This window comes from Miscanthus floridulus, chromosome 6 (assembly GCF_019320115.1).
Source record: "Miscanthus floridulus cultivar M001 chromosome 6, ASM1932011v1, whole genome shotgun sequence".
NCBI classification, from domain to species: domain Eukaryota; kingdom Viridiplantae; phylum Streptophyta; class Magnoliopsida; order Poales; family Poaceae; genus Miscanthus; species Miscanthus floridulus.
This window is the reverse complement of record NC_089585.1, coordinates 108,403,251-108,428,639: the sequence shown is the minus strand read 5'-3', so window position 1 is coordinate 108,428,639 and position 25,389 is coordinate 108,403,251. Positions and strand designations below refer to the sequence as shown.

Below are 25,389 nucleotides of genomic sequence, written 5' to 3'. Positions count from 1 at the left end.
CCTCCGAACTAGCGTGGGAATAAGAGTCAGGTTTTCTCTCTTATATTTTCCATCCACTCCATGTATGTATGCAAAATGCTGAGCCATATTCTTATGAGCTATGAGCTATCTGAGGTGTTCTTGTTGGAGGTGGCTTAGAGTACCAAGTTACTGAACTACTCTTGGCTTTTTTTTCTCGAATACGCAAGAGAGATGCGTATCATTATATTAAGCCGATAAGAAGTTTGAATTACAAGAGGTTGGCCTGAAGGCGAAAGGCTCGCGAAGCTACATCTTTTCTGAATACAGCTTTGAGTACCCGACGGGCAGTGAACTACCCCGCCGACGCCAGCCCTCCTAAGTTTGTTGCCCCGGCCCGAACCCACTGATCGGCTTCAGCCTTGATGACGAGCAGTAGTTCTTGCACCGTGGCCGTGGCATCCCTGAAACAGTGAGCATTCCGCTCCTTCCAAATCTGCCAGGAGACGAGCGCAAAGAGCGAGTCAACGCCTAACCTGTGGTTGCCGTGCCAACCTGCTCTCAGGCGCCTCCACCAAGAGATGACTGAGTGCTCTGTCGTCGGAAGCTGATGACCAAGGGCCACGGATAGAGAACCGAGCTTTACTTTTGGTGGAGAACCCCCTTTAGTCCCGGTTCTCCACCCGGGAGTAAGCATCCCCTTTAGTCCCGGGTCAGAAACCGGGACTAAAGGAGAACCTTTAGTCCCGGTGGGTAACACCAACCGGGACTAAAGGTGCCTCCTGACATGCCACGATGGCCGGCACCTTTAGTCCCGGTTGGTAATACGAACCGGGACTAAATGTTTTTTTCTTTTTTCTTTTCTTTTCATTTTTTTTGTTTTCTTTTCAAAATAGGTTTTCGAAGTCGTATTGTACACTGCTAATTATACATTTATACGCGCGTATAGTATGTTTTGGTTCAAGCACAATGAACGTATTAAATCACACAATTTAAGCATAGAAATATATATATATATATATATATATATATATATATATATATATATATATATATATATGCATGCATGCATCATATATATATTTACATGCATGCATGCATATGTGTATTTTACATTATATTATTTCATGTGCATATATTACAAAAGATTGCATTACAGTTGTTGTGATATAACAAGTTTCCTCTCATCGTCTAGCTTGGCTTCAATGGCAGTGTTGGGTCGAAGTAGAACTCGCCCTTGGAATCGATGACCTGCTCATTAAAAAATCCGGCTATAGACTCTTGAATTGCTTTGATTTGGTCTTGCCGTATGACCTTTTCCTCCAACCATCGAGTCTACATGTTTGAATTAAAGGAAAATAAATTAATATATGTACATATATATATATATATATAAAGACATAGTAACACAATCAATAATAATAATTAAATGAATATATAGTGTATTTTTAACGTACTTTGAGTCTCTCTATAGGAGTTCTTTGGGAGAGCACATTGATAAACTTGTAAACATAGTAACCACAGTAGTTGTTCCCCTGTTCCTGCCTCAGACACCACTTTACGAGAAAAAGATTTGTCATCCAATCTGGTGATCCGGTGAAAGCTATTTGTTTAATTAATAAAGACGATGCGATTCAGGGGACTTACTTTCAAAGGGATTACATTCAATGGCGCTTTGCATTTTTCCATGTGTTGCTTCTCAATAAAGGTTTTCCAAACACCGCCCAATAAAATTTTTGCCACGTCATCAGATATAGTTAATCATCATGTTTGTGTGTATATATAGTTGCTAGAGATCCCAAAATTACCTCTAGATAATATCTATCATATCTTGGTAGTCTTGTTGTGGTTTTCTCATCGAGTTATAGATTATCAAGTGACTTTTCACCAGATCGATGTTCATCAATATCCAGTGATTGCTGCATGTGTTTATAGGATATAACGCATAACACTCATTAATTAACTAGAATCAACATATGAGCCATTAAGGATGATCGACATGATTAACACTCACTTGAAGTTATAGGGAAAGAGTATATCCTTCTTGTGGCGTTGGTTCACTAAGAAGTTCATGAGGTTACTCTCTGACTCATTCTTCCAATTAGTCTTTGGAGTAATTGGGTCTTTGAATACTATATGGGGATCAACAAAATCAATTTCATTACAGCCTTCCTTTCTGAGCTCTGTCATTGTAAATCTGCATATATATAGTACTTGTTAGGATAATTTATATGCATATACACACATATGATGAGTTTAATAATAGATCAAAAGAATTATTACTTACAGGCAATAGCAGCTAATGATAACTTTGTCCAGAGAGGTCAGGTGGCATAGTTGATGAAATTCTGCAAAGTCAACATACATAACATCATCGCCACGGAACCAATGTTCGTCTCTAATTCTGACACCAACGCAGAAGTCTCCACTGGTAGACGCCTGCATGTACCACTTGTTTAGCAGGTACATTTGCGTCCCTAGATCAGATAAGGCTTGAGGGTTGTATAGACTCTGGCCTAGTACAAATTTTTTCTTCTAAATATCAACCTCCGCCGCACTCTCAATGTTTCCATCACCAAATATCTGGTAAAGGTCGAGACCAGTCTCATCAAGAAATTCACCAAGGTGATCCAAATCGACATCCGGAGGTATGTTTGCCTGATGCATTAATCCTAAATTCGAACTATATTCATTACCAACAACTAGCGGGGGGATTGATTGGTGCGCTTGTTGTCCGAGTTGGGCAACTTCTTTCTCTGCCCGCTTCTTTTTCTGTGCCGCCTCAATTGACTTGGTGAGAGTGCGGTCATAGCCCGATAACATTGATTTGGACGGCTTACGAGATTCCCGCTGTTGTTGCTGATAAGAAGTCACCTTTTTTCTTAGAATATCTGGAGCTACGAAGAAGTATGGTTTCTCAGGGTTTCTCCTTGCTTCTTGATTCATTTTAAGTTTGTCATAGAATCTAGACATGTCTTTTTTATATGCATCAGTTCCTTCTTCCTTCTCTTCAGATATTATTTTGGGAATAGCTCTTGGTTTCACGGTGGCTTTCTTTGCAGGCGGGGACTGGTTCTTTGTTTGAGGGGCTGGCCTCTTGCTAGGCTTCTTGGTAGGCAGGGGTGGGGGAGGCGTTGGAGACCTCCTTGGAGGTGTTGGCAGCGGCGTTGGAGACCTCCTTGGAGGTGGCGGCTGCGGCGTTGGAGACCTCCTTGGAGATGGTGTGGATGCAGCCTCGTCTTCCAACATAATGTCATCGTATAGAGCACTATGATGATCTGGTGATTGAATAATTGGATTTAGGTTGGGGGAGGATCTGCTACAAAAAAAGGAATGACATATTATTATGAGCAGATTGTTAATTATTTAAGCCAATACAAATTAATGATGTAGTGTTTTCATCCGCACGTACCTATGGTGAGGTAGTTCAGGAGGAGGTGGAGCCGACATCCCTGGAATGATGATGTAGCGCTTGCACCATAGAATGAATGTCTTCTTCGCTTCTCCTAGAGTCTTCTCGCCATCACCTCCAGGAATGTCAAGAGGCAAATTACTAAAACCTTTTTCAGCTTTATCTACCGAGATGGTAGCATATCCTTCTTGGATTATATTCCCATGAATCCTTGGTATCTTGGTTCGGTCGATAGGATTAACAAGACTGATAGCCACCTTGATTGTGGAATTCTCCTTCAGAATGTGTAGCTCACACGTTGTACAAGGTTCAGTGACGTCATCCACAGGGAAGCGCAGTCCTGTGTTCCCTTGATTTGGTATCTCCGTGGAAGCGCAGCTGCTTTTCAACTGAACAGATTGGCTAATGTTGATTCCTAGCTCTGATGCCTGCTTGCTTGCACTCACTGCTATTTGCACTTGCCTTCTGATTTCCTTCTGCATTCTCGCTTCAAGGTTTTTTTCCCGCTCCTGTGCTTCACGCACCGCTTCCTCCAACCTCTAGAGCCGTTGTGCCTCTTCTTCCTTCTTTCTCTGGCGACTTCTGTAGGAAGGTCTGTCCTGAGGGAATCCATGCTCCCACGAGACACTTCCTTTGCCTCTAGTTTGGCCACCATGTTCAATAGTCCCAATGGCGTATGTCAGCTCATCATTCTCTCTGTTGGGCCTGAACGCACCACTAGCAGTAGCTCTCTGAGCATAAAACAATCTTTCTACTGCTTCTTGCAGTCTTGCGCCATAAATGCACTTCCCTGTCTCCTGGTCTAGTGTTCCCCTATGACCGAAAAACCAATTCTTTGCACGTTCTCCCCACTCGAGTGATTCTGGTCTGATACCCTTGGCAAGAAGGTCTGCTTCCATTTTGTTCCACTTCTTAATGGCAGTCGGGTAGCCACCTGATCCCAAGGTATGGTGGTATGTCTTCTGTTGGGCATTACGTTGGTTCTTTATCACCCGACTCACACCCTCTTCCGAAGTCTTATACTATACAAACTCATCCCAATAGGACCTCTGCTTTGAGATCGGGCCTAGGACAGTAAAATCTGGTGCTATGTTCTTCTTCACTTACGTCATGTATAGGTGTTTCTTCCAAGTCTAAAACTTGGTGCCCATCTTCTTCATTGCCCAATCCCTAACTCGCTCCTTTAATTCATCACCATCTATTATATCATCATAACCATCTGTTTGGAGCGTGAAATGTACCAAGACATCTTTCCAAATTAACGCCTTGTCATGATCGGAGACAAAACTGATATGAGGAGCATTGGTCTTCTTCTTCCATTCACGGGTACTAATCGGGAGCCGGTCCCGTACAAGGTAACCACAGTGTTGCACAAATTTTATTTTATTCGGCCCCCCGGTTCTCCTGTATCCACATTGAACTCCGAGATGATGAAGCGGCCCTCCAATGGCTTTTTGGGACCTCGAACATTTTTACTCTTCGTTGTAGTTGTTGATGTCGATCCAGAGGGCTACAAAACATAAACATTATTTTTAATGTCATGAGCACACATAAGACATATGATAATATATATAGCTAATAATAAAAAATATATACTTGGCCAATATGTTGTTGCTCATTTTGTTCAAGAGCTAAGTACTGACTCCTGTCATCTGCATCCTCATGCACGTTATTTTTAGCACCATCATCGTCGGCAACTTGAGTGCCAGTGTTGATCAAATTCATCATCAACTCCTCCTCATTCATGTTTCTCGGGTCGGCCATCTAGCTTCAAAAAACAAAATCAATATATAGTACGTCAAATCTTTGCTTACATGCGTAAAATCTACGAACAATATGCATTATTAAATCTTGCCCCTCGGTCACGGACGTAATTCGCCACACTAGGGCGAACTACGTCGGTACTAGGGCAAATTAGGGCTATACATAAATGGCCGAGGGCAAATTACGTCGGTGACTAGGACGAACCACGTCGGTGACATCAACAGCGCGGTTCACCCTGGTGTGATTGTTTAGCATTAACGATAACGATAATACGAATGTTGATCAACTAGGCCACGAGAAAGGGCGGTGTGACAAGAGTGGTGGTGCTCCACTCCGCCGTATATATGTTTGTAAACATGGGTGAACGAGGGCGGCGGTGCTCCGCCGTATACATAGAAACGCATGGGCGAACGAGGGTGGCGGTGCTCCGTGACGTATATATACATGCATATGAATACAAATGACGTATATATACGTGTCGGCGCGGTGGCCGGTGTGCTGACGACGACGACGTGAGGCGGGCCGGGGCGGTGTCGGTGCGTGATGTTGTGATCCTATGTACCATGTGAACCATGTAGTCATTCATCATATGAGAAAATTCTATGTTGATAATGTAAGTATAAGTCATTATGAAATGTAAGTATATGTGTCTTATTGCTAATATAACCATTACTATTTCCGAAATGATAAGAATTTATTTTCTTCTTCTACAGGCGATCTCTGATGCTATGATATAAAGTTTGAAGATAGTCTTCCTAGAAAAAATATGTAATGCTCATATTACTTTAGCAACATTAATATATTATATCTGTATATTCAAAGTTCACAAATGAAGAAACGTTGAAGTTTTCCTTCATTTGTCTATAGCCATGCATGCAAGTCCAACCAAAACTGCTTACATCATCACATGTGATATTTTTTATAAACTAAAAAACGCTTAGTTTACAAACTGGGTATCCAAATTGAGTTCCTATTTGACCATTATATATCCTACAACAAATCCTTCAAAAAAAGACCCTACATGAATATATTTGGATAAAATTTCGTTAACAAACATTGATCTATGAAGATAGAAAAAATTCTTCTATTGAGCAAAGGCAGTGTTCTAGATTCATGAAACAATGTTTAGTTTCCGGCCACTGTCTGAGAATGTACAAAGAGATCGACGAACATATCACCTCGAGCTCGGCAGTGGAGGCCTCGGGCGCGGTGGAGGGCCACGGGCGCGGTGGAGGGCCTCGGGCGTGGAGGAGGGCGCGGTGGAGGGCCACGGGCGCGCGCGGAGGAGGGGCACGGGCGCGCGCGGTGGAGGCCGCACGAGGAAGAAGAGGGCGGCGTCGGTGTCACGGAAGGTGAACGGACGCGGCGCGAGGAAGAAGAGGGCGGCGGTGTTCGACGAGGAAGAAGACGAGCGGATCGATCTGCGCCAAGCGCTGGAGGTTATATATCAGAGAGAATTACTCCCAGTGCCAGCCACCAACCGAGAGTAAAAACTCTTTACTCCCGGTGCGTATTACCAACCGGGAGTAAAGGTACCTTTACTCCCGGTGCGTGTTACCAACCGGGAGTAAAGGTAGGGAGTAAAGGGTTTTTTTTGGCGGGCCACGAAACTGCAGCCCACCTTTACTCCCGGGTGGGCTTCCCACCCGGAAGTAAAGGTGGCCTGCAGTTTCGTTTCCCGCCTATTTTAAGCAATAGTCTTGTTAAATAAAATAGAAATGCAATAGTTTTTGTTAAATACATAGTAAATTAAATAAAAGGCATAAAATTATTTTGTTAAAAATATGAATTTTCTTTTTGTTTATTGCACATAGGAAAAATCTATAACCTAACTTTTTTTATTTTTTGTTAGAATTATAAAACATAATGTAACTAATATTTATTATTTCATTAATGCAAAAATGTAGTGTTTAATTAAAATTATTAAAACTATTGGTTTTGGACAGGAAATTTGTTTTCACATCATTTTAACGTTAATATTTTAATTTTTCATCACTCAGTATCCTAATTTACCTTTTTGAGAGAGAAATCCCACCAAATCAAACATTGATTTAATTTGAAACATGACATAATAAACATCTGAATTCACAATTATTACATAATATCTCAAACACACACTATATTAAATCACTATATCATCAAGTGGGCACAGCAGTGAACTTCTTCTTTACATATGTCCCTTGGTTATGATCGCTTCGTAACCATGGAGTGTCCTCATCATTTACCAAGATGCTAGGGTCTTTGTTCACTTTGAAGGGCGGAATTCGGTCATCCTTTTCATATTCTTCTGACATGTCCGACTTGTCCTCAATTTCCACGATGACTCTTTTCTCTGAAAGAACTATATGGCGCTTTGGCTCTTTGGTTGAGTCATTATCGTTTTTCCCTCTTTTTGGTTTGGTAGACATATCATTGACATAGAACACCTGATTCACATCCTTGGCAAGGACGAATGGTTCATCTTTGTACCCAATATTACTAAGGTCTACTGTTGTCATTCCATACTCGTTGTCTACTGTTACCCCGCCTCCGGTCACCTTGACCTATTGGCACTTGAACAATAGGATCTTCAAAGTAGGTTCATATTCTAGTTCCCATATTTCATCTATGCGTCCATAATATGTCTGCTTATTCCCATTCGGGTCTGTGGCATCTATGCGGACACCACTGTTTTGGTTGGTACTCCTTTTATCTTGGGCTACTGTGTAGAATATGTTCCCATTTATCTTGTACCCTTTGTATATGACGATATGCCATGATGGTTGCATAGCCAATAAATACAGTTGCTCATGGATGCTCTCATCACCTTGACATTTTTTTCGCAACCAACCGCCGAAAGTTTCCATGTGCTTATGCGTAATCCAAGTTTCAGTCTTCCCTGGAAACTCGGATCGTTAGAGATCCTTGTGTGTCTCAATATACGGATCTACCAAAGAGGAGTTCTGTAGAACTGTGTAGTGCGCTTTATTGAAATAATCATCATCCGTATCAATATATGTTTTCCTCCCTAGTGTCCCCTTTCCGCTTAGTCTCCCCTCATGTCTCGATTCAGGAACACCAATCGAGTCAAGGTCGGGAATAAAGTCAACACAGAACTCAATGACCTCTTCTGTTCCATAGCCCTTGGCGATGCTTCCTTCTGGGCGAGCACGGTTGTGAACATATTTCTTCAGGACTCCCATGAATCTCTCTAAGGGGAACATGTTGTGTAGGAACACAGGACCGAGAGTGAAAATCTCCTTGACTAGGTGAACATAATTTTCTAACTATTTTCTAAGTTTTTTATTTCATAAAAAGTTAAAATAAAAAGTACGGTGATTGACAGACTACTGCGACGATATCGGGACATGTGAATAAATAACCATCCGTACTAGTTGAACTTGCTTACGTGATTATCTCGACGAGCATTTCTCCACCGGACGGCACCGTACTTGGTCAAGGAAGAGCTCCGATTCTACGAGGAAGGGAACACGGTCTTTCACGACCGTTGCCGCTCTCCCTCGTAGAATCAAAGCTCCTCCTTAACGTCCGTTACCGCTCGGCAGAGAACATGGTCGCCGAGATGAACACGGTCCGCAAGTTCAACTAGCTACTTTAACCTTCTTTCATGTAAATATGCAAGCTTGAAGTGATTTTGAGCTCAAATTGCTTACAAATGAAAAAAAACCACAATAAAGAACCATATATATATATATAGTGAACAAAATGAGATAAGACAATGGTGAAAATGAGAGTATGAGATTGGTAACCTTTACAACTGAAGAATCGACGGAGAAATTGAAGAAATCGACGGAGGAATCGAAGAATGGATGGAGGAACAATGGAGGGAGGGAGGAAGCAAGAACACTACTGCAGTGAGCTTCAAAATATGCTGAGCTCGGGCTCGGGGAGGAAGGAGACGGCCGGGATATAAAGGGGAGACCTTTAGTCCCGGTTGGTGGCTCCAACCGGGACTAAAGGTAACTTTCCAACTCCAGGCGCAGCCACAGCCTGGGAGTAGACCTTTACTCCCGGTTGGAGCCACCAACCGGGAGTAAAAATATACCTTTAGTCCCGGTTGGTGGCTCCAACCGGGACTAAAGGTCTCTGCCACATCTGTCTGGCGCAGTAGCCGTTGGGCAGGAACCTTTAGTCCCGGTTGGAGCCACCAACCAGGACTAAAGATATCTCTAGTTCCGGACGCAAAAAATTCCGAGATTAGAGCCCATTTTGATCGAGGATCAAAGGTCTGTTCTCTACTAGTGGGCTATGCATATGTGGAACCAGACCTCCCTTGAGTATGGGCAGCTGCAAAGGATGTGATCAATCGACTCCGGAGCCTGATCGCAGAGGTAGCAATCCTCCCGTGCCTCAAGTCCGTGCCTTGCACGACGGTCATTGGTCCAGTGCCGCTTCCGGAACGCGAGCCATAGAAAGATTTTAACTCGCAGCGGCGCCCATGTCTTCCAGATCAATGAGTGACCGCGGAAATGGATGGAGCCCGTGTGCAACTTGACGTAGGCTGATTTGGCGGAGTACTCACCATCCGGTGTCCAAACGCCACACTGTCCGGTCCTGTTGTTCGTTCAGGTTGATGTTCGCCGTGGCTTCCCAGAGGTCCAGATATTCGTCGATCGCCGTCGTGGTCAGACTTCCCGAGATGGATCTCGTCCATTGCCTGTTTGTGTAGCCCCTATTGGACCGTTTGGCGTGACTTGATGCGGTTGGGGTGTGCTAGATTAGGAGCGATGTCTGTGACTGCGGCGCCCTCAAACCAGCGGTCTTCCCAGAACAGGGCGGTCTTGCCGTCGTCAATTACAGTGAAAGTGGACGCCCGGAAGAACACCTGCACCTGAGGCTCGGTGTTGATTGGCAGCTCACTCCATGCACGGTTGTTATCTGTCTTCTGAAGCCAAAGCCAGCGCGTTTGGAGAGCATACCCAGCGAGCTTGAGGTCGGTGATTCCCAAACCACCCATCTCTGTAGGCCGACAACAAGCTGCCCACGCAACCATGCATTTGCCGTGCACTGATGCATCTTTTCCGACCCAGAGGAACTTCCTGCAGATCACATCGATATCATTCCTCGCCCATTGCGGCAGGCTGTCAGCCATCATCGAGTAGATAGGTATTGCTCGAAGCACTGACTTGATCCACACAAGCCGGCCGCTCCGTGCCATCAGTGATAACTACTCTTGGCTTAAATGGTGGCCAAAGCTGCCAACCTAGCCACTTGGAGCTGCTATCAGAAGAAGGTAAATACTGTAGCCAGGTTTATCGTGGCCACATTATCCACGCGGTAAAAAGTCGTGTCGATCACCCTCCTGACCTGTTTACGTACTTAATTTTTTTTCTCAAATACGCAAAAGGTTTGCGCGCCTTTGTATCTGTATTAAGAAGGAAATAGTGCTTACGTACTTAATTACCTGGAACGCTAGAACGAACGGTGATCCCAATAATGGGACCTGAGTTTTTACCGGCTTCCACGTGACCGCGCCTCACAAAATCCACCTGCTTCGTCATGCGCATTTGTTCCCACGCAGAAGACGTAAGAGACAACAGGAATCTGCCGTGTGTCTCGTCCATCGGTCCATGCATGCACCGGCGCGGTTTTCGCTATTGCGTTGCAGGGCTCCTTCCTGCAACGTAAAGCTCCAGCTCGTGCTGTTGTTACGTGGAGTGACCAAAAGTGGTGTCACGTAATCATCTAAGTACTTAAGTGCCTGCGTGTAATGGCTGTTTAACATTAACTTTTTTTTACACTAGATAGAGACGTATATATAACGTTTTCCTTGTGAAATTGGCAGTATTCCATCGAGGTTGCTGTTCAGGAGGTGCGACGGTCAAGGGCCAAACCTAAGTATACAAGCTCCCAGATCCTATAGTCTATTAGGCATTAGTAAACTAATAAGAAAAGAGACATAGAACTGGTCAGGCGACCCAAAAAGACAACATCGACATTTCTTTCCTAGTTTCCTTTTTCCACGGCCCTTAGGTAGAGAGGAGGCGAGGAGTCACGCTGCACACAACACACTCTGATCGTGAGTTTCGCGACGTGCGCCTTACACACGCGGAGCTGGCGAGCCGCGCCGCCACGAAGAGCTAGACTACTGGAGACACGGACACGGCGCACGAGGACGGCGAACAGGCAGGGCTTCACGACGACGACATCTTGATTCTTGGCTTCTTATGAATTGCGATCACCGATCAGTTGTTTAGGGCCAAGGTTTTTTTTTCTTTTTAATTTTTAATCCAAATTAATTATTTGTATAATATTCCACACTTCTAGTACTTTGTACCCATATAGTTATTTTTTTCTAATTTAGGTGTTAGAATTTTAGAAAGTTACCTAAGAAATATTTGTCATGGATGATAAAAGAAAACGAATATATTACTTTTTTAATCTACATTGTTCCTCGATAATTATCATACATCTATAAATATATTGTTTAATCTACATTGTTTCTCGATAATTATCAGACATGTTAAATTAAAAATATGTTATTGAATTTGCTTTTATTTTGCAAGTAAAATTAGCGCCTATATATTATAAGATTTTATACATGATTAAGAGGAACCGTTACGACGAGATCGTCAGAGGGCCCTTAAGGGTCCGTTTGGTTGGGCTTTTGGCTTTGGCTTTTGACCCCAAAAGCCAAAAGCCCAACCAAAGGGGCTGTTTTTAGAGACGGTTTTTTCAGAAGCAGCCGCTTTTCCGTAGTACATTTTTGAAAGCTGGTTTGACCCTGTTTTTGGCTTTTGGCTTTCTGCTTTTCGAAATTGGTGGAATAAAAAGCTCTTCCATAGTTGTTTCAAGAGAGATAAAGATAGAACGTATATTTTATACTTGTTTAACCAAACAGCTTTCAGCTTTTCTACAGCTCATAGCCCACAGTAGCTTTTCCATAGTTCACAGCCCACAGCAGCTTTTTCCCACAGCCACAGCTCAACCAAACACACCCTAAAATCCTAGGACCGGCACCGTGTTCAGTTGATGCTTATTCATTCCTGCAGGATTTGTGATCAGGAAGATGTTTATTCCTGCAGGTTTTGTGATCAGGAAGATGTTTATTCCTGCAGGCCGATTTTGTGATCAGGAAGATGTTTATTCCTGCAGGTTTTTCAAAAAAATTCAAACTACCGGTGCTTGGATTCCAATTATCCGGCTTTCAAGTTCAAATTCTAGTTCAGCCAGTTGGCGTGTTTTACTGGCGGAGGGCCGAGGACGACGGCGTGGTGGCTCAGTGGCTCCCGCTTTATTTACTCCTTAAGAATCGTTCGCTCCAGCTGACCCTCCCCGGCCCCCTCCTTTCCTCCCGTCTCGTCGTCTCTCCGCGCTCCAGCTCCACGCCAATTAAACCCTACTCCCTCTCTCTCTCTCTCTCTCTGTGCGTCATTTCCGTTTCCGTCTCTCCCTCTCCTCGCCAACACGTCCAAAACCGATGGGACCAAACGAACAAAACCCGGCCGAGTAACGCAGGAGACGCGGACGTTGCGCGCAGAACGACGCGTAGTGTGCAGCGCTGCGGGCGGCAGGCGGACGGACAGAGAGCAAGCAGCAGGCCGGGACGATACGATGGAGGCGGCGGCAGCGTCAGCCGAGTACGGGTACTACGGCGGAGGCGCGGGCCCACGCGAGAGGAAGACCGCGGGGTGCGGGGACCACTTCGTCGTGGACGACCTCCTCGCGCTACCGTACGACGACGACGAGGAAGGGGGCGGGGAGGCGGCGGCGGCAGGCGACGGCGGCGAGGCCCCGCCGTGCCTGCAGCCTGCTGTCGACGCCCACGGAGTCGTAGGCCTCGTCAAGGAGGAGCGCGGCGGCCTCGGGAATTTCTCCGCCGACTCGTCCACCGTCACGGCCCTGGACAGCTGCAGCAACTCCTTCTCTGGGCTAGCCGACGGCGACTTCCCGGGGGAATTCTGCGAGCCGGTAACTTGTGTCTTTCGTATATACTGTCAATTTGTTTGAATTCATTTGGCAAATTTAGCCTGTTAGTATCCTCTTCTAATTCTTCAACAGCTCAACGGAAAATTGAGAAGAAATGGGGACGCACTGGTGGTGGATTTGTTGTAATTTTGTAGGAGTGCTGTTGCAAGATTTCATTTTTAATCTTCCGGAAGAAAAAAAAAGAAAGCATTTGGATTCCTGTGTTAACCACTCAATTTTGGTCCTTCAGAATCCGTAACTCCATAAAATTGACGTAAATAGTAACAGTACCAAAAGTAGAAAACTTCAAGCACACCAGCCCAAACTGAGAATTATGCAAAGTTTAGCCTGCAATTTTCCTGTATGTCAGAACTCGCGGTCGCTAAACTTATTGCTGTGAATTCTGCGCAGTACGATCAATTGGCGGAGCTGGAATGGCTATCCAACTACATGGGCGAGGGCGAGGAAACTTTCGCCGCGGAGGACCTCGAGAAGCTGAAGCTCATTTCCGGCGGGTTCTCCTCGGTTCTGCCACCAGCTCCCGTGGCCCCTGCGGCCGCAGCTTCAGCCGCCGCCGCCTCTGCGGCACAGCCCGGTATGTTCCTCCCGGAGGCACCGGTCCCCGCAAAGGCCCGTAGCAAGCGCTCCCGCGCGGCTCCGGGCAACTGGTCGTCGCGGTTGCTCGTGCTCCCGCCGACCCCGGCGTCACCACCGTCCCCGGCGTCGATGGCCGTCATCTCGCCGGCGGAGTCCGGCATCTCGGCGCCGCAGGCGTTCCCCGCCAAGAAGCCGTCGAAGAAGAAAGACGCGGCGCTAGCAGCGCCGCCCGCCTCAAGCGTGTCAGCGGCAGCACAGCCCGGGCCCTGGCGGCGGCGGCTCGTCGGCCGCGTCGGCAGAAGGGCGGCGGTGCCTGCACTGCGAGACGGACAGGACGCCGCAGTGGAGGACGGGGCCCATGGGCCCCAAGACGCTGTGCAACGCGTGCGGGGTGCGGTACAAGTCGGGGCGGCTGGTGCCGGAGTACCGGCCCGCGGCGAGCCCCACCTTCGTGATGTCCAAGCACTCCAACTCGCACCGAAAGGTGCTGGAGCTGCGCCGCCAGAAGGAGGTGGTGCAGCAGCCGCACCCGCACGTGATCGCCGGCGGCGGTGGTCCTGCAGGCGGGCTGATGCGCATGCAGAGCGCGATGCTGTTCGACGGGCCGTCGGCGCCCCCCATCGTCGCCGCCGGCGACGACTTTTTGATCCACCACCACTTAGGGACAGCAGACTACCGGCAGCTCATCTAGATGAGTCTACTTGCTTGTGCTAGAGTTGATCAATTAGCCCAGTAATAATTAATGCATCAGCTAAAATCCAAGAACCCTCCTCCTCAAAAATATGAAAGAACTACTAATCTTGCCTTAGGAGTTCTTTTTCCTCTCCATTTTTCTTATTAATTAGTTCGCGTGCTTCTGTTCAGCTCTTCGAAATTTTCGTGGCAATTTTCTTGATTTTGTCATCCTGTTTTCCTTTTTTTTTGCCAGCCTCTCCTAACCTGCTTAGAACTCTATGAGAGAGAGTTTCCCTAGCCCTTTTCTTCCTTTGTTTCTTAGCATTCTGTAATTTAAGGGCTACTACATATCTTCCACAGTAGCTCTCATTCTGCTTCCGGAACATGAAAAGAAGACTGGAAATTTTGGCCTTTTTATTTTCCTTTGTTCTAATTAAGACTACCATCATCACATACGTTGATGATGTGGTGCTCATCACTCATCAGTATCTACTTCTCGTCCCTGCTATATACACTGTGGTGATGCATGCATGCAGCAGCCATGCAAGCCGGCAGGTGAATTAACCCAAAGACGCGATAGTACATGCAAAGTCACGGATGTTGTGTGCGCAACCGAACTAAGGCCGTGCACGCCGGAGGCGAGCGAGCGAGCGTGCCAAACCCGCCACAACCCGCGGGCGCACGTGATCATAAGAATCTTGCGTGAAAGAGATGCCTCCTCAATGTAACAAGAAAGCAAACAAATGCAATGGTGGGGCTGGTGCCTGGTGGTCTCGTGTCGAGTATAGTGGATCCAATCGGCATGTGATAATGTATCAAAAAAAAATCGGCATGTGATAAACATATAAACCTCTGTTCGTTCCTCACTGTAAATCTGCATGGCACCCCCCGGCCGGCTCGCTTTTAATTTGCGACTGCATCTACATGCATGCGGCTGCCACCACACTGCAAGTCTGCAACGCTGAGCCTGAAGCAGGGAGAGAGAAAAGGAAGAAACATTTTCGTTTCACCTCTTGCCGCCACGCCACCTTGGCGTTACGCTGCGCTCTGGCCGGCTACGTAGTACAGCACGTACTGAAACTGACCAGCAGCAGAGAGTGGGCGCAGAACAAGGCGGCAGGGACAGGCTACCACCGTAGCCGAGCCACATCTGTCACTCATGTCCTGCGACTGCGAGGAGTCTTGGATTAACCGATCGGCTGTGGATGCAATGCAATGCATGCATCAGTCTAGCTCTTGCATGCATACTGCCTCGTCATCTACCCATGCATGAACATGCATGCAACGACGGTACGGTTACGGTTGTATTAGAAGTACTAGGAGGAGTAATTTGGTAACAGTAGCTTAGCTTTGCCATTACAGCATCGAGTAGAGTAAGTTAATTTAAGCAAGGTGGTGGCAGCTTGCATTGTCGCGGGCACTGTGAGCGCATGTGGGCTCTCACTACCAGGAGACAAGTGGAGGAGTTAAAAACCGGCATCGCTGATCTCGGGCAGGCAGCGCCGCGGCAGGGCGCCCGGTGACGGAGGGCGCTCACATGGGGGTTGCCAATAGAGTAACCCGAGAATATATAGAGGAGAGAGAGAGAGAGAGAGAGAGAGAGAGAGAGAGAGGGCCGAGGAGGCGAGGAGCCAGAGCCCAGAGGGTAATCTAGCTACGATCTCTGAATAATAATGCTGACGAGCGGCATTTCGTTCGTAGCCTACAACCGCAATATTGCGCTGCTGGCCCTGCTCCTCGGTCCGGGCGTCGTCCTCGTGATCCCAGGCACGCAGGCGTGTTGGCGATCCAAATGGAACGATCGTTAAACTATACCGCGCCTGGTGCGGTATACTATGTGCATCGCCCAACAATTAATTACTCGATTTGATATCCACAGATAAGTACTACTAGTAGCTCTACTGCTGCTCCTGTACCGCTCCACGAATATACCCTTGACATTTCACTGTGGTGCACTGTGCGTTTTGCCTTGGGTCACTGCATTGCATCCGAGTGTCCGTCACCGTACGGTCCAGTAGGTCTCCATGCATGCCGCCTGGAAACCGTCGCTCCCCTGCTGCATGTTAGCATGTACTCCTATATATGATGGTGTGTGCATGACTGAATGGTAACCCGGCCGGCAGCCCAGCATACGCACGCAGCATGTTCCGTCCGTCCCGTCTGCATGGGTACAAAGAGTACAACAAGGATACCGAGACGATCGATCGAGCACCGTCAAAGTAAGCTATAGCTAGGACGACGACGCGCACACGCCACCACCAACCATTGATCGTCATGCATGCATCGATCTGCTGGCTAGCTAGCTAGCTTAGGCCACTAGATGCACACGCACGTACTGGTTGTTGGTCAATGCCACGACCTCTCCATTATACGGAGTACTATACTATGCCCCTTTAGCCGTGCGATCGATCATCCAGATCGAGTTGATGGAGCGAGATTAGTTAGACTGAGGTAGTGTTTAGTTCCACTTCATTTTGCAAAAATTTTCAAGATTTATCATCACATCGAATCTTTGGACGTATGCATGAAGCATTAAATATAAATAAAAAATAAAACTAATTACATAGTTTAGACGAAATTCGCGAGACGAATCTTTTAAGCCTAATTAGACTATGATTGGACACTAATTGCCAAATAACAACGAAAGTGCTACAGTACCATTTCGCTAAAAATTTCGCCAACTAAATAAGCCCTGAGGACTGAGGAGCTCGATCGATCGGCGGATTTGGAGCTAGCGTGCACGCGACTGGGTTTGTTGCGAGTTAATTAAGCCGGGGCGGGCATGGCATGGCATGGCACGGCGCGTCCGAGTGGGTCGCTCACATTATCACATGCGCGCTCACGTACGGTCGCGGCGGGCTTTTCTTCGGGGGTAACATGCGTGCGCGGAGCCCAGGCCGCTCTGTCTCTGTGCGCGCCTTCGATCGGTCGCCGGCCGGTGGAGATTGGCGTCTCTTCGTAGAGCCGGTGCTGCTGCTGTCTGCGTAGGGCCGTCCCCCACTCCCGTCTCGGGGCGCTAAGGGGTTTTGTTTTAGGAACAGACGGCGTTGCTGACGCTTCGAGTCGACGCTTTTGTTGCGACATGCTAAGTTTTCTCCCCTATTGCTTGTAGGTTGATGGGTCGCACGCCCAGCGGAGGGTAGGGACTAGGGAGGGATCGGAGGGGCCGGAGAAGACTCGGAGAGGGCGCAGGCGCGGGCGCGGGTCACGTCTCCGGGGCACGTGCAGGCACGTGCGCAGGCGTGAGCACGCCCACCACCCGCGGGGGGCGGCTTTCTTTTTGGGCGTGGGGGCCGCGGGCCGCGCGGCGGTGGGAGGCGTGCAGGGCGCAGATGCCCCGGCCCGGCCGCCCGGCCGGCCGGGTGCCCCGCCACACCAGGCAAAAGAGCCCCACGAACTGTGCTGTGGCCCGTGGCGTCGATCGCCACCTGCCGGCTGCCTTATCCTTGAGCGAGTGGTACGTGCGATGATGCCGTGCCGCCCGTACCTGCCTGCTCGCTGGACGTGGCCTCTGGAGTCTGGCTTGGCCTCGAGATATTTTCTCCGTTGTCTTGTTTTCGTGCCATGATTTCGTCGAGGCCCTCGATCTACTCGTGGTACACTGGTCGTACTGCTACATCACCACCACCACTGCTACTACCGTGTTCATCTGTTTCCCGGCAGCTGGGTTCGAAAAATCCAAACCTGAAATGAGAACCCGAGCCCACGTCGATCGGTAACAAAACTGCCAATCGAACTCGAATCCTCCAGCACATGACCTGACTGGCCCAAGTATTCAACTTTCACTATCAAGCATTGCGCTTCTGGTGTTACGGCGCTGTACAAACAAAGTTGGCCTTGTATGAACCACCTGATGACTGACAGAGTGACAGTTTTCTGATCAGTCTGCACGTAGGAGTAGTATTTGCCTGTCAGAAGCTCAGAATTTAGAGCCCGTTTGGTCGGGCTCCGAACGGCTCCTCCTTTCCTCTCTCACTGACCGCGCCAGAGCCAGAGAAGCTCGTTTTTTTTCTCCTCCGGCTTCAGTTCCTGCGCACTACAATTGCGCTACAGTGTGGGAGCCAGAGCCGGCGGGAGCCCGGCCAAACGCGTCATTAAAATCCTGCTGCAAACTATTGCCCTGTTCGCTAGGCTAATAAATTATGGCTAAAAATACTATTAGCTAACTTATTGTGAAAAAAATACTATTTATTGGTTGAAAAAGTGTGGCTTATAAGCGAAACGAATGAGACGTATACCCACGCAGTGCATCAAAAGAGTGCGTCGGTGGTCAGTACATACAGGCATTATGGAGCGAGGAAGCTCTGCCGTGCGTTCCTTTTCGTCAACACGACATCTCGGTAGACGCCGAAACTCTGCGGTACCAGAGGAATCGAAATTACACTAAGTGCTTGTTTAGTTCCTAAAAAGTTTCTCAAAAAGTGTTACAATAGCTATTATATCAAATCTTGCGGTACATGCATGGAGCATTAAATGTAGACGAAAAAATACTAATTGCATAGTTTGGTTGGAAATTATGAGACGAACGTTTTAAGCCTAATTAGTCCATGATTGAACACTAATTGCCAAATAAAAACGAAGGTGCTACAGTAGACAAATTCTCAAAATTCGCAAACTAAACACGCAGTAAGAAACACACTTGCTTTCGCTTTGCTGGAGGAAAGGTTTGCTTCTCGAGTAGTAGTAGTACTTGAACTGGTCCTAAATTTTTTGCATTTTTGTTTTTTTTAAGAAAATTTACGTTTAACCCCTAAACAACGTAAACTGGTCTTTGAACCCTGAGGTCGGCGCCTTTGCCTACGGCGCCGAGGTAACACGTCTCGGCGTCGTAGGTCTTGGCGTCGAGATGCCTGGCCGAGCAAAACAGGGCATCCAAGAGGCGCTGACGTGGCAGGTAGGTCGACGCCACGGACCCTGGCGTCGACATCGGAGCCACAGATCTCAGCGCCGACCTAGGAGCCATGGGTCTCGACGCCGACCTAGGAGCCAAGATCCATAGCGCTGAGCTCAGATTCAAAACCCACGTCAAGGTTTCCCTGGCTGAGGCTCCTTTCATTTCTTCCTCCTTGATCTCGGGTTTTTGCTCTCCCCAAACCGCCCAATCTCTTGAATTGAGCAATTTGACCTTGGAAAGTTGGATTTGATCCATAGATTTTGAAGAGCAAGGTATGTTCTCTCGCCTCCTCATTTTTACGCAATGGTTTGGTATATTACATGTATTTTGCAACCCTAAATACGTTAGTACTTATTGTTTGAAGTGATTATTGATTTTTTGTATTATGTAACGGTAGGATGCCAAGGCGTGATAAAGCTAGTAAACCAAGGTGATCTCTGTCAATTGTGTTATATTATTGGTTCATTTATGTGCAACAAATGGAAAACCTCTAGGTTTATGGTTTAATGGTCATTGCTTTTGGTTCTTTGAACAAAATTGGTTCATTTGTAGTTATGGCCAGATGACCAGAAATGCCTTCAACCTATTGTCTCTGTCTAGTGGTGTTCTAGTGCTCATGTGTTTTTGCGGTGATCCTTGCAAGGTAGCGAAGTCTGATGAAGAGGACACGTATAGGCAGAGGTATTGGATGTGTGCCAATTTAGCCTTTGAGCCTACACTTCGTCAGCGCCGCATTAACAAGATGGTGAGAAATTGATGTTGTGTAATAATTATTTTGTGTCATATGAAGTCATGCATAGTTTATTTGGTGAGATCAAGCCAGAAGACAAGGAGTGTATGTAGAAACTCTTGCGGTGGGAGGCAGAGGACAAGGAGTTGATCGAGAGGAGACACAAAGAGGTGGCTGCAGAAAATGAGCACAAGGAAGAGGAGGAAAAGAGGCATGTTGCTGCGTACAGGGAGGAGGGAGAAGAAGCTTGAGCGTGCACACTGAGCGAAAGCAGCAATGGAGGAGAATCTCGATGCCCTGAGTAAGGAAAAGTGGCCTCGTTGCACTCAGTAGTCTCCATGACTTGCAAGTTGTATGGTTTATTCATGAATAATGTTGTCTAGTCTTGGATTTTTCATTGTGTTGTCATATACTACACTTTAATTATGGACAGTACTTAGGCTATTTACTGCACTATTTAGTTTGTTGATATTTGCTTTTTATTATCATTGTGTTCTGTAATGTGCCCTAGTATTAGGACTTTTTATTGTGTTGTTGTTTTCATTATTTGTGCCCCATCCTTTGACGTTTCCCCCTGCTCATATTGGCTCTTTTGTTGGTCATGACGTCCTTCTAATTTGTTTGTATTCATCAGCCAATATTTGCATCTCGGGATCGACTGTTCTAGTTTCTCTTGATGTGGTTGATGTTAGGACCTTAGTCTTTCCTTTGAGCAGCCTGGCATCAACCATGTTCTGATCTCTTGGGAAAGGATTATCATCAACTTTCATCTTTCGAGGTGTATCAAATTTGAGCCTTTCTTGCTGAATAGCCCGCTGTATATGCTGCCGAAAAACTCTACAGTCATTAGTAGAATGAGATGTAGCATTATAAAACTTACAGAACTTCTTATTCTTTAACTGATCAGGAGAGCAACATAACATGATTATCAGGCAACTTGATTTATCCTTTCTCAAGTAAGAAATCGAAGAGTTTGTCTGACTTTATCACATCGAAATCGTAGCTCTCTTCGACTCTTCTTCCCTAAAGATTTGGCACCATTACCGTCTTCTTACCCCAATTCTATTTAGCCATAGCAACTTCTTTCGCTTCATCATCTTCATAGCCATCATTGACTAAATATAGATTATAGGCTTCGGCCATTGTGGTACTTTTCTAGAATCGGGTATCTCTACGCATATTCTGGAATTGGCTATTGAGCACTGCCACTCGTTGAGCCAATTGACCCAAGTTGTTAAATTCTTGTCTCAGTAGCTTCTCTCTCTATGTCGGCAACATTCCTTGAATGGCCAAAGCAGGTAGCTAATCATCAGTCAAGTTCAGTGAGAAGCACAAATTTCTGGTCTCTCGAAATCTCTGAAGAAACTCGGTGCTCAATTCATTAGTTCTCTGTCTTATAGTTGCTAAATCGGTAATTTTTCTTTCTCCAGTCCTAGTATAAAAATATGTCTAAAACTTCTTCTCTAGGTCAGCCCAATTGGCAATGGAGTTAACTGGCAGTGATGAAAATCAAGTAAAGGCTGGCCCCGACAGAGATAAGGAGAAGAAACGAACTCGATGAGCCTCTTCAACGGATGCTTCGCCCAACTATGTAAGATACCGACTGACATGTTCTATTGTGCTTGTGCTATCTTGGCTAGTGAACTTGACAAACTCTGAGAGCCTATAATTTGCAAGGAGAGCGACCAAATCGTGTGATATCTGGGACTAGAGAAAACTCTGGGACCCAAATTCTAGATATGGGCGTTTGTATGAGAAGGTCTACCCTTTTGGTTTCAAACCGAACTGATCATTTATCATCTCGGTCACTCTCAGCAACAACTCATCAGCATTTGAATTTGGGTTTCTCTGCAACTGCTGACCCATCTGTGGATTAAAATTTCGAGTACTTTGGTACCCTGGATTCAGAATCATGTGAAGAGTATTGTAATATGTGTCATAATGATAGCCTTGTAGGAATCTCTATCTACTGGGTCCTTTGCTGGTTTGCTGCTTAAAGCCTCTGATTATAGGATGTTAGAATCTATATCTCTATGAATCCTTTGAATTGATGGTGCTATCCTTTGAGCCGATGATGGTATCTAGCCTGATGTGCCAAAATTGACCATTTGATTTCGAACTTGCCCCGTCGGCTGTTGCACGTGCTGTTCTAACGATCTAGGATTATATTGTATCTAATTAGTATTAGCACCCTAAACTTATTTAGATGAGCTCTGAACCACCTAGACATCATCATTACCTACGGGTGCTGTTTCTTGATGGCTAGTACCGGCTTGAATTAGTCCCCTGAGTCGACGGAATGTGGAATGTTGTAATAAGCCAGCCCAACCTGATCAACTAGGAAACCCATAAACACCTCTTTCATGGTGTTGTGGAATGTGTTCAAGAAAACTTCATTATGATTCGACATGGCATCATGAACAGATTTATTTACAGCTTCCACAAAGAAATAATTGCCTTCTACTTCATCTGCATCTGTCTGCCCATGCAACAGAACTCTTGGCAGTGGATATTTCTGAACAATTATATTGTCACAGTGTCTTGATGTAGGACAACAAACACTTGTTCTGAAATTCTTCTGTAGCTTTGCTGATGACATCTTTATCTCCATCAGGTAGGTCTTCATAAGGCACCATAAGGATGTCATTGTTGTTGTAAGCCACCATGACGATTGTGGGGTCCCATCCAAGCGTGCCAAAATGTGTGTCGGCACAAAAAATGCGTCGACACACTGGCAAGCTGGAAGGATCTACTCGATGGAGCCAGAGATCCGCTTGGCTTCAACATAAGGATAACTGATCCTGCGTATTCCTCCTAAGACGTGCCAGTCAATTTGACCCTGCAATTGACAAGGAGAGAAAGTTTATCATTAATTTAAGGTGGAACATGTCAGTCTGTGCCCAGACAGTTTCCAAGTGTGCCGCTTTAGGAGCAGCCAGACATGAAAAGTGACTAAATAGCTGATACACATAGAAATCAACTGATACAAACTGTAAAGCTCATGGGTAGCAATTGATTTTATGTCGATAGGTATAGTACATGTAGATGTAAGTGAGATCATCAGCTAGGTAGATATTACCAGTATGAATCATTAAGCCGATGAATCTAATCGGGAAAAGATATAGCATACAAACAAATCGACTATCTGATATGAATGGACCTACAAACACTCTGAATCTAATCTGTTAATATCAACGGTGAGGTTCAACCGGATCGATGGCAGCTATGGTGATAATAACAAACTAAAATCGAAGAATCCATAAAAACATCCATACTTCGATAGGCTTTCCGAAAGACATGCTATACATGAAGGCTCAGATGAATCGGCTAAAATAGCCGATTCAAGTGAAGAGGACTACAGCACATGAACAATCGACTATTTCACATGGACAAACCTATGGACTCATTAGACCTAACCTGCTATCTCTAACAGTGGGGTTCGACCAGATCGATGCAGTCATGATAAAGACAACAAATCAAACCTTTAAAGTAAACAGATCTATTCACGCTTAATAGAATCATGTAAACACGCTGTAGGCATTAACGCATAGGCGATCGGCTATTTAGCCAATGCAGGCATAGGAAACAGTAAAGTCACACCTAATCAAGAATAGATCTACTAACCAGCATCCTCCAATCTACAGTGCTATCGGTAGGGATCGACTGGATCGTTACAGCCATAATAGTGAACCATAGACCAGATTTAACTAACCAGTAGACCTCTCAAAGATCATTCATGCCTTAATCGCGTACTATGCACGATCAAGATCAAAGTAAAATAGCCGATGAAACATAAACCGTCACTCAAGGTAAACAATATCATGTTGTAACAAAGCGAATGACGGACTAAAAAGATATGAAGCCGATCTAAATCGATCTCGATCGGGCGAGTTGATGTTGCTGCAAACTAATAACAATGAAAACATCAGCAAGATCGGTAACTTAATGAATCTACCCGAAGGACGTCACCCTTAGATAGAGCCGATAACTTGAACCTTAATCTAGTTCGAGCAGTGGAGGTCGAGCAGATCGATGCAGCCATACTTAAACTAGACAAGAGTCGATAACTAGCTTATACTAAAGTTCATAGTTGAGGTCGATCGGATTCCATGCAGCCGTATAAACCATGACAGGTACTTACAGACAAACCAGGTGGTCGGCCCAACCGATGTAGCCCTGCTTGCTAAAAAACTCACCGAGATCTACTCTACTCCTACTCCTAAGGGTTGGCCCGAGTCAAAAAAGTAAATAACTTGTATTTGATTGATTGGATGTCTTTACAATAGCTAGGGTCCAATATTTATACCCGGAGCCTAAACATGAATCCTACTTAAGTACGACTCATTACTAATCTTTGGTATAGAATAAAACATTCATAATTTAAGATAACTTGGACCCTAATCTTTCCCCATTTGTAGAGTTCGACATATTCCTTTCGGCGTCAACCGTAGCTTTTGTCATTATCTGCTGGCGCTATCTGAAGAGAGCCGATTCCTAGCGCTGCATTTGAATTAGCTGATATCGTCTTTATGCAATCGATTCCTTGATGACACGATCTTGGGAGCTTCGAGTTCCTATAATTATTCTTTCCAAATTTTGGTGTAAACACATGTATACCCTTAAGCACACTATTAAATGACTCAGGCCATGTTGCTTAGTCTGAAAACTCGTACCTCCATCCACCATCGTCGTAGGCTCTTGTCCATTTTTAGGTTCTCTCATCAATCATCTCAGCCACTGCCCTATCTTCTCCATTTGTTGCCTATTTTAAGCTGCTCCAAGTTCTCCTCGAAGAATGGCACCTCAAGCATGAGAGCAACTTACTCGAATAGAAGAAAGTTGTCCTTCGTACCATCCTTTCAAACTAAATTCTTGGCAAGGTGTCGAGTGCACCAATGGTGGTGCAAAGGTGTATACCTCAGAATCTACTCCTTTGTACGGCATTGAGTATGCCCTGGTGTCTATCAGATATGACACCAACTTCCCTACCAGGGCCAATGACATGTATTCGGACAAGACGTAAGAAACATCCCCAACTGTCTTTGTTCTCTCTCTCCACCAAAGCAAAAGCTAAAGGAACCAATGCAGTTGTCTGCATCACAAGAAATGGCTACCAATAGTGTGCCCATGTACTTGCCAAGCAGAAAACTACCATCAATGGATAACACTAGATGACAGTGCTTGAAGGCCGCGATGCACTAAGGAAAGCACCAGAATGCATGAAAGAATATCTACCTCCCGTCCTTCCATTCATTCAGGCTTCGAGATATACTCATGAATGCATGCCTGGATTTTCTACTTTTCATTACATTGAACTTTGTAGGCAACTGCTTGTACCCCTCCTCCCAGTCCCCATATATCATCTTCCAAGCCCATTGCTTTTCCCTCCATGCTTTCCCATACTTTATGTCATACTTAAATATCGCCTTAGTCATCTCTATAATTGTCCCG

At 45.9% G+C, this 25,389-nt stretch overlaps 2 protein-coding genes across 2 annotated transcripts; one reads left to right on the top strand and one right to left on the bottom strand.

Annotated features, from left to right (window-relative positions):
• Positions 1–9,806: 9,806 nt before the first annotated feature.
• On the bottom strand, positions 9,807–10,226 carry LOC136460993 (uncharacterized). The gene has a single exon (XM_066460487.1). It carries the CDS (start codon positions 10,224–10,226, stop codon positions 9,807–9,809), a length of 420 nt encoding a protein of 139 aa, XP_066316584.1.
• A 2,193-nt stretch (positions 10,227–12,419) lies between these two features.
• Positions 12,420–14,412, top strand: LOC136458982 (GATA transcription factor 12-like). Its single transcript, XM_066458878.1, is given in 3 exon segments — positions 12,420–13,045; positions 13,454–13,906; positions 13,908–14,412. Coding segments are annotated over 3 exon segments (1,233 nt in total). The 5' UTR covers positions 12,420–12,688; the 3' UTR covers positions 14,331–14,412.
• The last annotated feature ends 10,977 nt before the right edge of the window (positions 14,413–25,389 follow it).